At 42.1% G+C, this 13755-nt stretch overlaps 1 protein-coding gene and 1 non-coding gene across 3 annotated transcripts in view; one reads left to right on the forward strand and one right to left on the reverse strand.

Annotated features, from left to right (window-relative positions):
* Positions 1–1151: 1151 nt before the first annotated feature.
* Pard6b (par-6 family cell polarity regulator beta) overlaps positions 1152–13755 on the reverse strand; it is a 21596-nt gene continuing 8992 nt past the window's right edge. For both annotated transcript variants that reach the window (XM_023720793.1, XM_004636036.2), the window contains exon 3: positions 1152–4087. In XM_023720793.1, coding sequence (XP_023576561.1) covers positions 3258–4087 — 830 coding nt within the window. In that variant the 3' untranslated portion in view covers positions 1152–3257. The remainder of the gene's footprint in view (positions 4088–13755) is intronic.
* Positions 11871–11978, forward strand: LOC111818036. The gene has a single exon (XR_002822110.1). It is a non-coding gene; the product is annotated as a U6 spliceosomal RNA (small nuclear RNA).

Here is a 13755-nt window from a genome sequence, read left to right on the forward strand (position 1 = left end):
CTGGGGGCGGGGCCGGCAGGCCTGGAGATCGAATCCAGGCCGCTGTGCTCTGCCTAAACAGGCGCTTTAATCCACTGAGCTATCTGGCAGGCCCTCCAATGATTTTTTTTGCGGAACTGGGGATTGAACTCAGACCCTTGTGCTTGCCAAGGAAGCACTTATTCCACTGAGCCATCTTCCCGGCCCCTTCTCCAATGATTTTAAATGGGGGTGGGGAGCAAGAACTAGCCTCTGAACTGGCTGGGGAAGGGGTTATGTAATGATCAACTAGGCCAACACCAGGATGACCCACCCTGGATTACAGCAGCTTAGGGAGAAGGTTGGTCTTCTCTCAGGACTTTTATAGTTTTATGTAGATCCTACTATGTAGGGTGACAGTAAGTATAAAGTGAATTCGAACTTCAGAGGATAAATTGTCAAACCAGAAACTACTGCTTCTAATAATCAGCAACAGAGCTGAAGACCGCCTGGCACACACGAGCACATCCTGCCTACCAGGCTGAACGCCAGGGATACTGCCTTCCAGTCGGTCACTGCGTGCTCACAGCTGCAGCACAAGAACCCGAAGTCGGGTGTCCACCTGTAGAATAATTATAAATTAAGAAAGCTGCCAGGCATAGGATTATACGCACCTACAATCCCAACACTCAGCAGGCTGAGGCAGCAGGATCCTGAGTTCAAGTCCCAACCTGGGTTACACATGTACTGCAAGAGCAGTCTGATTTATAAGGGAAGACACTGTCTATAAAAAATAAGGAAGGAGCTGGGGAAATAGCTCAGTAGAATGAGCACCTGCCTGGCGAGTGCAGGGTCCTGAGTTCAATCCCCAGTACGGCAAAAAAATAAATAAATAAATAAAATAAAAATAAAAATAAGAAAGTAAGAATCTTGCTACACCTGGTCATTTCCCCCCTACCCAGTCTATATAACAGCTGCTTGGCAAATATTTGTTGGGTGACTTTTCATATAATTTCAAACAAGAAAGTAGCCTTTATATAAGTCTATTTTTATTTGTAAAAAATAATATCCAACTAAAGCTAATTTGATTTTTTAAATCAAAAATTCATTTAGTGATAATGTACAATTTATAATAAAACTGTAGTAAAATACTGACATCTGATAGTTTAAACAAAGTATCATTCATGTAAAAATCATGTTATAACATGTAAAATTTAATTAGAAAATTCATAGTTCACAAAAGTACATATATTGTTGACAGCTTGAGAACATTGTCATAAAGTTACTGAAGGTACAGAACAAAATTCACAGTTAGGCTTGACATTTAGCACTATAAAATTTTACACTGGATTCACTGATATTAACGGGTACTTGAAATAACTGATGCAGACGCCAATAAAATGCAATAACTGCATAGGACTTGCCAGTAACCAAGATCCAATGATTTTACAGTATGTCCATTAATCATTTCACCAATAACTTACTGAGATTTAGTTGAAAATACCACTGGTACATATCCTTATCAGGATAATTAATAATTATCTAGCAGCTTTGATTTCCATTTTCACGGATACCAAGATAAATGTGTACTTTACAGTTAAAATCTGTACAAAAGTCAAGCCCTGAAGTATTTTCCCCAAGAGAAAAATTCTAATGTTAAAACTTTGTTAAAAAAAAGAAAGAGAGAGGTAGTGTGTAAAAAGTATTTTTACTTAAAATGTTGAACCCCGGCACCACTTATATCATAAATGAAATTTAACTTGCTACAACAAACATTATCTTGCCATTCAAGAGTCGGATTTCTAAGACTCAAGAATGATAAAGCTGGAATGTTATTATACATAAAAGAACTTCAGTGAATTCGACAAGTACATTGTGCCACATAATGTTGTGTAGTCGGTTAACAGTGTACAGAGAATATCCTTAGTGGTAACGAGAACAGAAAACAGTGAAGTTCTCTGGGTCCAGTGATGATCATTAAGTTAAGACTTCGCTGCTTCATGTATTCACCATACAGAGGAAACATCCTTCAAAACGGAGTCATTTAAATCTTCATTGTTTTAATAGCACACAATTGTTATACAGGTATCCGTACTAGTCCTACCATAAAATTACTTAATAAATAACTCTCCCTAAGCCAGAGGAGAATCAGGTCTCCACACTCCTCTGACCTTCTACTCCACGCATACTGCAGTGCTGAGCACACGATACAATGAAACCAGGCACAGGATGAAAGTAGCAGCCTTACTCCTAGCTCCTCCCAAGTGGATGCACTGGAAAATAATAAATAGCCTCATAAAATTAATAAACTCTACCCGTCATAGGTGAATACTACATATTTCATAAAGTGTAGGCAGTGTTCCTAGACAGCCCAATGAAGGAAAACCCAATTTTTGTATAAAAAGTGCACAAGTTTTTCCTGTATGTAAAACCTTCCTTTGGGTGCCTTTTTAATCCAAAATGATTCATACCACTTGAACTCATTAAGAGTATAAAAAAGCACACCAATGAAACACATATTAAAAACAAAAGGAATGATTTCCAATGTGACTAAGAATGAAGACAAGAACAGGTTAAAGGAGAGCGGCTCCTGCATTGCCAGGCAGTGGAGCTGCCCTCGGAGGCGTTGCTGGTGCCCACAGAGCGCTGTCCGTAACTAGGAAGGTACAGGACGACACACACTGAAGTGAGCACGGGCATGGCTTCACGCTCAGGAAGGCGCTTCAGTGCTGAGTAGTACAGGAGGCAACTCCTAACACTGGCCAGCCGGTTTGATTTTTTAAAAACTGGGGGGAAAATGCATTTGTGAAGAGAATCTGTTACAATTAACAACAAAGGAACATTAAAAAACAAACCAACATACACACACAGTATCAGTGAACCAAAAGAGAAAAATCAGACTTTTTCACATCAGAATTGTAAAAGTACAGCTAAAGGGAAAATTAACGGGTCTCTGCATAGCAGGTTAAATATGCAACCACTTCAAGCAGAAATGATCCAGTCCTCTCACACAGGCTGAGGAATGTGCTCCATGATCCAGTTCTCCACAGAAAAAAAACAGCAGAAACACATAATTTCATTAGCAAAGGCCCTTTTGTTTTAGACATAAATTCACCTCTGAGTCACCAGTTTACAGTAACAATTATCAATCTAGTATTGTAGTAACATTTTAAGCTTGCAATATTATTTTTTCATGCCTGCTCATGTCACTGGTTCAGAGGTGTATATGCTTTAATTCACTAGACAAATTAACATGTTCCACGGCATCCTCAGGATTCGGAAACCCTCACATGATGGCTTCATAATGTTATGATTGTCCCATCTTCTTCTAAGAGTTTCTGATCTGCAGCACGTGCTTCAAATTCTGTGTTTGTGCCACCTGCTACGGGCGCTAAGCTCACTGCATTAGAAGCAATAAAACCATTCTGTTCAGACTCAAAACTGAGTTCTATTTGTGTCAAGGACTCCAGGCTCTCAGCAGCAGGAACAGCCTTTGGAATCTGCTGCGGCACTCCATTGTCTTCAATAATAATGTCGTCTTCTTCACTGTCTTCATCCTCCGGCTCAAAGCTTGGTTCAATGTGCTGCGAGTAGCCGAGAAGGCTATTGTCAGTAGACTGGCCAGAGCTGCCGGAAGTCCGACTGTTCCTAACGATGTTATTCCTCTGGTTTGCGGGTCTCACCGTGATGATGAGGTTCCGACTGTTCGCGATCATCATGTCTGTTACTTGGTCAAGACTCTTCCCTGAAACTTCTATGCCATTAACTTCTAAGACTTCGTCATTAACAGCTAATAGTCCAGTGCTTTGAGCCAGACCTCCTGGGACGAGCCTGGATATGAAAATCCCTGGGACCTTCTCCAAGCCATGGGGTGTTACCCTGACACTGGAGCCATCTCGGATATAGAATCCCAGGGGTTTCTCGGTGCCGTATTTGTACAGACGAACTCTACGATGTGTTTCAGGCAGAATATCCACATCTATTATGGAAGACACAGGTCTGAAGTCTTGTGGCATACTAATGACTATGTGGGGCTTTTTTCTATGGTTGTCAGGACGTAATACATTAGTTAAAACATTCTTCTTCTTTATTAGTGTGTCTGTACCAAAGGCACTGTAGTCTGCTTCTTCTGTTTAAAAATAAAATGAAATAGTTACAGAAATGTAAAAACACTGACAGCTGAATTTGCACAGAAAGGATACAACTCACCTATACCTGTTACATAGACAAACTAGCTAAATATAAGCTTACTCTACTCAGAACAAAATATATAATAAAAATAAGCCAGAAAAAAAAAAAAAAAAACACTAGGGGGCCCTCTTAAACTTCACAAAATAACTAAATACGTAAGTTAAATCTGATAAGGCTCTTTGATTATTAAATAGTATTAACCCATGGCAAATGAAATTCTTTTTTTTTTTTTGTATTTTAGGACAAGATATACAGGGTGTACAGGGTCTCACTGTGTAGATCAGACTCGTAGTGATCTGCCTGTTTACAGTCTCCCTCCCAAGTGCTGGGATTACAGGTACACGCCACCATATCCAGTCTCAACTGCCATCTCAGTGCGCCCCAGGGGTGGGGCCGGCATGGCAGGCCCAGTGATCAAACTCCGGGGCCCTGCGTTTATTAGGCCGACCCTATGAAATTCTGATAGAATTTACAAACTCATGTTTTGGAGACAGGATTTGGCTGTGCTGCACAAGCTGGTCTCAAATGATCCTCCAGTCTTAGGTGGGAGCAGCTGGGACTATAGGTACATAACACGTAAGCTACAAACTCATGCTTAAACATGTTAAGCCAACTACTTTATCTCTCTCTCTCTCTCTCTCTCTTTTTTAACATTTATTTAGTGTGTGTGTGTGTGTGTGTGTGTGTGTGTGTGTGTGTATGGCCAGCTCAGCCCACCAGGAGGGTGGGGGCTGGCTGGCATGCGGTGCTGGGGGATCGAACCGCAGTCCCTGTGCTTTGCTAAGCTTGTTCCAAGTAGGTGCTTTAGACCACTGAGCCATCTCTCCAGTCCCAAGCCAACTACTTTAAATATATATTTTTTTCATTTGTTTAAAAAGCCTCCAATTTACATATTTATCACATTTAGCCCAAGAATATGAGAACCAGCCTCAGTGGCACAAGGCTGTAAATCCAGCTCTTTTGGAAGCTGAGGTAAGAGGATCATAAATCTGAGGCCACCTCACACAGAAACTCTCAAAAAATAAAATACAAATGGCTGGAGATGTAGCTTAGTAGTAGAGCATGTGTCTAGCATTATGTGAAACCCAATCTCCAATACTAAAAATGAAAGGAGAGTGCACAAAATCAAGTATGTGTATGTCTCAGCAAGTGGGGAGATAACAGAAGCCAGTGGACACAGCAAATACTTAGGGAGTCTGGTTTACAAATCAACTCCCTTCCTCAGTTTCCTGGAGTATGTGTTTCTCAATATTTCATTTTTTCTACCTTTCAAGATTTTTAAACTTTTTCTTCACCATATGAAAAACAAAGTGTAGGGCTGGGGAGATAGCTCAGTAAAATAAGTGCTTGCCTGGCAAGTGCAAGGGTCTGAGTTCAATCTCCGGTTCTGCCAAAACAAACAAAATGTAATGTCTCAGTAGCATGACACAGACAACAGGGAGTGCGTGGTTGACAAGCAACAAACCAGTTACTGCCTCGTTTAAGCGGCAGTGCTGCTCCTCAGCTCCTGGCAGATTTTCTTCACGACAGAAACCTTATGTTCGGGCAAAAATCTTCACATTTAAAATGCTAACCTCAAACCACGTGTGGGGGCATGTGCCTATAATCCCAGCCCCGGGAAGGCTGAGACAGGACAATCACTATGAGTCTGAACTGCATAGTAAGACCCTGTATTAGATTTTTTAAAAAAGCCAACCTCTAATGAAATAACTTCAACAAAAAAACCTATTAATCCCAAATCTGAACCTTCTGAATTCACTCTGAAAGCTACCAATTTAGAATCTCTGACATAAGCTATGGAAAACCAAGACACCTAACCTCAGATACTGTTAAATCATGTGGCTGAAGGAAGTCCATAAAAGAAACATCAGAGAAAGAAGTTAAAAACGAACCTGAAACTGATAACAGGAACCAAAGTTAAAATCAAAGCTTCTTTTTTTGGTACCGGGAATCAAACGTACGACCTTGTGCTTGCCTGGCAGGTGCTGTGCCACTGAGCTATAGCCCCAGCCCTAAAATCTTATTTTCAGAGCTAACTGGAATGAGACCAGGCCTCTTGGCACATGGCTGTAACTGCAGGACTAGGGAGCTGAGGCTGAAGACTTGCTGAGTTTGAGGATAGCCTGGGCTACATAGTGAGTTCAAGGTCAACCTGGAACATATAGTAAGACTCTCAAAAACAAAAAGCAAACGACAAACCCTCAAAAAACCCACCTGAAATGAGAAAACTAAAAGTCCAATTTCCTAAGATTAAGAAAGTACTTCAATAAGTATAAGAGAAGGGCCAGCCAAATAACTCAGCAGATTAAAGTGCCTACAAGCAGGTGCAGGGGCCGGGGGTCCATCCCAGGGCCTGCCTTGCTGGCCCCGCCCCCGGGGCATGCTGAGATGGCAACTGAGACTGGGCTCCTGTAATCCTGGCTCTTGGGAGACTTGTGGATCACTACAAGTCCAATCTAGCAGTGAGACCCTGAACACCCTGTAGACCCTTCCCTAAAAGTACAAAAAAAAAATCCCACTTTAGGAACAACTCTCCCAGAGTAGACCTTGTTCACAAGTTGGAAATTTACTACACACCTTATTCATGACATTTTCCCCTATCAGGGAAACTTTTACCTTTGTTTATAATATATTTACAGTGTTTTTACTGAATCAGAAATTTACTGATTTTGAAAATAACTTCACTGATGGAAGAGCCTTTCTGGTAAATTTGGCCAAAGGCTATAAGACTAGTCTTTTAAGTTAAAGTACTTTCTCACACATTTATATTTGTATTTTTATTTTTCCATAATGAAAGCCTACAAAGTATTTATAAGGGAAATTCCAGACCATACAAACTGAGAACAAAATCAAGTTGCCTACATACCAACTCATGGGAAACCTGACCAAAACACCCCAAATCTGCATAATTTGGCATCGTGACCGGACTCCATTTGAAAGCTCCCCGCTAAATTCTCAAAAGCAATATGCCCCAGCACAAAGGCACCTTTGTTCTCCCATCTAGCTAATCAGTTTCCAGCCACTGGGAAAAGAAATATTTTGGCAGAAAGCCAGCACGCAGGGTGTTGGTGTAAAGTGTAAAGGTGAACGTCCACAAGGAGCCGGGCCGACTCTGCACCAAGTGTGTACTTCAGAGGGCTCAACTCGGAGTGAGACGCGAGTTTGCAAACTCGACCACAGCAGCCCTGCACTGGACAGACTCGGACTTACGAGAGCCTGCTACAGGCCCACAGCAGGGGCTCACTTACCCCGCCTGACCCTCGGCCAACAATGTCAGGTCTCTAACCCACAAGCACCTATCTCGAAAGCTCGGAAGGCTTCCTCACACTGAAAGCTCTGGTGTTACTCTCACCGAGGAGCCCACAGGCCTCCTCCACACCTCGGACTCTAAACTTTATTTCTGAAAAGCCTGCTTATCTCATTCCTTAGCAGCCAGAGGGTCCTCTGCACACACCCAGAACAAGAAGAAAAGGGTCCACTTCTCAGCAGCAGGCACAGAGATCACAACATTAAAGGCTACAGTGAATGAAAAGCAAATCTGGAAAAATGAAACATCATACATAAATCCTATCAGCATCCCACGCACCTGCCTGGCAAGGTCCTGAGTTCAATCCTCGGTACTAAGGAAAAAAAAAAGAAAGAAAGAAAGAAAGAAAGAAAGAAAGAAAGAAAGCAAGCAAGCAAGCAAGCAAGCAAGCAAGCAAGCAAGCAAGCAAGCAAGCAAGCTCAAGATTAAGCCTCGGGGCTGGTGAGATGGCTCCGTGGTCTAAAGCACCTACTTAGAACAAGCTAAGCCAAGCAAAGCACAGGGACCTCGGTTCAATCCCCCAGCACCACATGCCAGCCCGCCCGCCCCCTGGTGGGCTGAGCTGGCCACACACTAAATAAATAAATATGTCCAATTTAAAAAAAAAAAAAAAAGATTAAGCCTCATCTGAAGCTCACAAGAAGACAGCGAGGAATGGCGTGCCTGTCCACAGTGCTCTACCCGGCACTCATGAGCTGTCCCACCGAGAGTTACAAGTACCTGCTTTCGGTGCTACAGGCTGTGCTGTCTCTTAAAAAGTAGCCAAAGGTGCCACACAATGGTGTAAGCGCGGATGTGTTTCAAGTAAACTTACAAAATACCCAGGCTTTAGTTTGCCAACTGTATTCTAATCCAAAATGGTTAAATGAAACAGACCTGGCATCTTTAACAAGATTAAATATCACTTTAAGCAACATTCCAATTTTAGAGACCTTTTTCACTTCCAATATAGAAAACTTAATCACCAAATATTTAACCAACACTGAGGTGCCAGGTATGGTGCTGTGTGGTGCTGGCTCAAGGCACAGACTGCCGCCTGCTTGTGCCTGACAGAGGAGAGGGCGGCTAACAATGCTGCCAGGTTATTGGGCGGTGACAAAGGTGCCAAGGGGAGGCACACATGAGGCCTGGCCTGGTGTGCAGGGGGAGGTGACACTTTCTTGGGAACTGAGGTTTCTGTGGAGACTGAAAAAGCAGCAGCAGCTAAACAGCCAGAAGGGCACAAGATGCCACCCATGGAGAAGAGCGAGGGTGGGCGTGTGAGGGCCTGTGAGGTCTGAAACAGGCTGCTGGGGGAAGGGGGTGCTGTGGCCAGCCAGGCAGACGGAGCCTCCTGGGAAGTGGTGAGGTTTATAGGCTTTAGCCTCAGAGCCAGGAGAAAACCTAGGATTTTCAGGGAGAAAGATGATATCCCATCTTTTTTATTTTTTATTGTTTGCAGTACCAGGGATTAAACTCAGGACCCTGTGCTTGCCAGGCAAGTGCTTATTCTACTAAGCTATCTCCCCAGGCCCTTTAATTTTTAAAAAAATCTATCCATCCATCCATCCATCCATCCATCCATCTATCCAGTACAGGGTCTTGCTCTGCAGCTTAGACTTGTAGTGATCTCCTGTCTCAGCCTCCCCAGCACTGGGATTACAAATTACAGGCATGTGCTACCATGCCCGGTTTTGGTGGCCAGCACAGTACCCCTGGGATTCGGGGGTCAGTACAACATGGGGTTACCTGGGTCCTTGCACTTGCCAGGCAATGCTTAGACCGCCACGTTACCTTCCAATCCCTCATCTGTTTTTTTTCTACAAAGCTCACTGTGGAGAGGGGTCTGAAAAGGATAGAAGGCTCCAGTGGTATAGATTAGGATGGCACTGTGCTGCAGCCAAGTCATAAATGTACAACATAATTAGAATGCAAGGTTTTTAAAAATGTATTTGGTATATATATAGGGTCTCACTACACAGCTCCTGAGACTATAGTGATCCTCCTGTTTTCAGCCTCCCCAGGGCTGGTGTATCCCACCATGCCCAAACTCAGTGGCCAGCTCAGCTTGCCTATGGGTGGGGCTGGAATGGCATGTGGTGCTGGACATCAAACCCTGGTCCCTGGGATTGCCTAAGCAGGTGCTTAGTTCGCTGAGCTATCTCGCTGGCCCTTAGAATGTAGTTTTAATGGGCTTAGTGACTGCAAAATAGGTATACATTGAAGGTGATACCTGGGTTTCTGGCATAAGCAAATGGTGCCATATTCTGTAATGTGATTCCACAGTGTGTTATTTCTCACGCCATTCATTTCGTTAAACTGTATTTTGTAGCCTACTACAAAATAATGTAAAACGTAAATGTCAACCTTTGAACCATTTTATTTTATTTTTGCAGAACCAGGGATTGAATTCAGGCACTTGCGCTTGCCAGGGAAGCACTTATTCCACTGAGCCATCTCCCCGGTCCCTTGAACCATTTTAAAATCAAACCCATAGCTGAGTGCAGTGGTGCACACCTATAATCCCTGCTACCCAGGAGGCTGAAGCAGGAGGATCTCAAGTTCCAGCCCAGTGTGGGCTATAGAGTTCAAAGACAGCGTGGACTACATAGCGAGAGCCAATTAATAAATAAATAAGTAACCTTAAAATACATCTCTCAGTTGGGCATAGTGATACACACCTATAATCTCACCACTTGGGAGGCTGAGACAGGAAGATCACCACAAGTTTGAAGCCAGCGCAGGATACACAGTGAGTTCAAGGCCAGCCTAAACTACATAGCCAGACCCTGTCTCAAAACACCAAAACAAAATCTACTAAATAATGTCCAGTGCAAGGTCAAGGTAAGGATGATTTCACTGCCCAGTTATGAATGAGGGTCTACTCGAAGTGAGACCAAGTTTAAAGTCAGGTCCTTTTCATGTTTATAACAAACTCCTCTGAATAAAAAAAAAAAAAAAAAAAATGAGCATGGTGAGGCAGGAAGACTGCCATGAGTTTGAGGTCAGCATGGGCTACACGGTGAATTCAAGACCAGCCTGAATTATACAGTGAGATCCTGTCTCAGAGACAAAACCAAACCAAACCCAAGAAGTACATGTACTTTGTCTGATAAAAATAGAGATACAGCAACAAGTGTGGGTATAGACATTCTAATTAAACCCAGTGTGTGGGACTCAGGAGTGTCTGCCTCCCAGCACACCACGGAACCCTAGACAAGGCAGATCAGGACTTGCTGGGAAACTGAAAAATATACACGTTTCCTGGCTTGTGACCCCAACCTACACGAATGGCCTGGCTATACTTTAAAGGTGCAACTTTGAAATGTTTTCTAAAACTGCTGAACATAAAAACTCTATTCTTCACCTTCCCTTATCCCTCTCCCAAATAAACTAGGATAAACACTAATTCTCCAAACAAGGTAGCTGGCAAAAGAGCTAAGAACATTTTGCAAAAATAACTTTTAAGATATCAGGTGTTTTGTTTTTGCTACCATGCTAACAGCTCAAGAAACAGAATATGAGGTTTTTCTTCTAACAATTGTTATAAAAAAAAATTCTCAGGATATGCATAATGCTGCCTTACAGTAGGGCTATAAAATAGTTTATACATTCAATCTTTATTTGGTAGAGCCCCAGATCTTAAAAGATCGCAAGTTTAAGCCAGGCGTGGTGGCATACACCTGTAATCCTAGCATTCAGGAGTCTGAGGCAGGAAGATAGCCTCAAGAGAGGCCCTGTCTCAAAAAGACAAAAAAAAAAAAAAAATTAATTAAAAAAAAAAATATATATATATATTATATGTGAGTATGTGTGTATATATATATGTGTATATATAATATATGTATATGTATACACACACACACTCACATATATATTTTAATCACTTGGAGGGCCAGCAAGATAGCTCAGTGGACTAAATGCCTGCTTAGGCAAGTGCAGGGACCAGGAGGGACCAAGGTTTGCTCCCCAGCACCACCTGCTGCGCCAGGACCAGCTATGGTGGCACACACCTGCAATCCCAGTGCGGGGGAGTCCAAGCTGTATAGTAAGACCCTGTACCAAATACATAAAAAAAAAAAAAAAAAAATCACTTGGTACCACATCAAGTATAACTGCTGCTCTGAGATGATCCTGAAGTGAAATTAACAGCTAAGAAAACAGACAAGGCACTCTAACAAAGCCAGATGTAACTACATTCAGTGTTAACTTCTCTATTAGTTATCTGGACTTACTGTTCATGATGGCTTACCGAAAGAAAGAAAGAAAGAAAGAAAGAAAGAAAGAAAGAAAGAGAAAGATCAACTTTCTACTTAAGCATCTGTTCAGTTTTGTTTAAAAGAAAAAAGTATCAAGATGAATCACAGAGTTCCCTGTAAATCTGTCACTGACTTAGACGCTGGGACCTGGTAGTCAACACCACAGAAAATAAACAGTGCTCACTTCGGCAGCACATATACTAAAATTGGAATGATACAGAGAAGATTAGCAGGGCCCCTGCACAAGGATGATAACGCAAATTCATGAAGCATTCCATGTTTTTGTGTAATCTATTATTAATCTCCTGCTATATATTCACTTTAGAAATATTTCTCTAAAATTTCCTCTGTCTACATCTTAAAAGAAAAAAAAAAAAGTAGAAATTCTCAATTTGTAACAATTACTGAAAAAGACATGGGATGACTGATTATAAGGTTCAATTGTAGTATTCATTGTCTATCTCATTGGAAAAAACTAATCAACATTACATTTGTGTATTTTCTTCTGTACTTACACATATATAATTTAAGTAGAATTATGAATTGCAATATTAACATAATAAAATATTTCCCAACTATCATGAAAAAAAATAAATTTTTTCCATGATGATAAAAAAAAAAAACACATAGAAAATAAATACATATATGTATGTTAAATAAGGTCCTTGCAGGTTCTCAGTGGGACCTGGTAAAGGTGGGAGGACAGGCAGAAGGGGCCCCTCTGACAAAGCTGACGGAGCAAAGCAAGGCAAGGCAGCTGCAGGAAGAGGTGGAGACGAAATGCTGGCCAGCGTCATCACATGCAGCCAAAGACTCACCAGTGAGAGAGGCAGAGAGCAAGTGACATGGCTGGCTGTGAGGAGGGAGTAAGGGGGAGGGCGCAGGGCATGGAGACCCCAAGGGCCAAGCCAGCAGAGATTTGTCTGGTTGCAGTGAGAAGCTATCAGAGGGTTTTCAAGCTGATTAGTGAACCAACCTACTTTCATTTCTGGCTTAAGTAATATCTGTGTTAAATTAAGTTTAAAAAACTAAGCTGGGGGTAGTAGCGTATCCTTGAAATGCTCACACTCTGGGAGGCTGAGGCAGAAGGATCACAAGTTCAGGCCTAACCTGGGCAACCTGGCTCTTAGTGAGACTGCATCTTACAATGAAATAATAAAAAGGGAACTCAGTGCAAAAGTTCTAGGTTCAAAGAAATACAAAAATCCCCAAACAGTGTTCCTGTTGATAGATCGCCTATTTCTAAATCAAATTCTAAGGGCTCTTCATTGTACTGGACATTCTACCAGCAGTACACAGACAATACTTGTTTATATATAAACATATTTCTAAAACCTGCAATGCCTAACAAGAAAAATGAAAATCTTAAAAGATCTCAATAAAAAGCATACCATTTAGTAAATAAAATTTTTAAAAAGAAATAACAGAACCTTTAAAAGAGGTGGGAGCTGGGCATGGTGGTGTTGCATGCAAGCCCAGCACTTGGGGGCTGAGGGAGGAGGATTGCCGTGAGTCCAAGACCAGCCTGGACTACACAGAGAGACCTTGTCTCAAAGAAAAAAACAGAAAGAAAGAAAGTTAAAGCAAAACAAAAAGATGTTAGGACTAACTCCATGGGCTATGGAAGTGCTGAAATTCCTGTAAGAAAGCATGCAGTGGTATAACCTGACTCTGATAGTCTTTCTAACAAAGGGGAAAATTGAACAAAATTTTGTCAGATGGCTCTGGTTTAGTTATTTTACACTTGATTATATGTCAAGCAGCAAATGAATTTTTAACACAACTATAATTGCTAACAGAAAGGCCTAGTTTTCAAGGGCTGGATGTAGTGGCGCACACATATAACCCCAGCAATCAGAAGGCTGAGGCAGGAGGATCAGGATTGTTGTGACTTCAAGACTGGCCTGATGGGGCTGTAGAGATGGCTCAGTGGTCTAAAGCACCTACTTGAAACAAGCTTGGCAAAGCACAGGGACCTCGGTTCGATCCTCCAGCACATGCCAGCCAGCCCGCCCCCTGGTGGGCTGAGCTGGCCACACACACACACACAATAAATAAATG

This window comes from Octodon degus, unplaced genomic scaffold (genome assembly GCF_000260255.1).
Source record: "Octodon degus isolate 3935 unplaced genomic scaffold, OctDeg1.0 scaffold00077, whole genome shotgun sequence".
Classification (NCBI taxonomy): Eukaryota; Metazoa; Chordata; class Mammalia; order Rodentia; family Octodontidae; genus Octodon; species Octodon degus.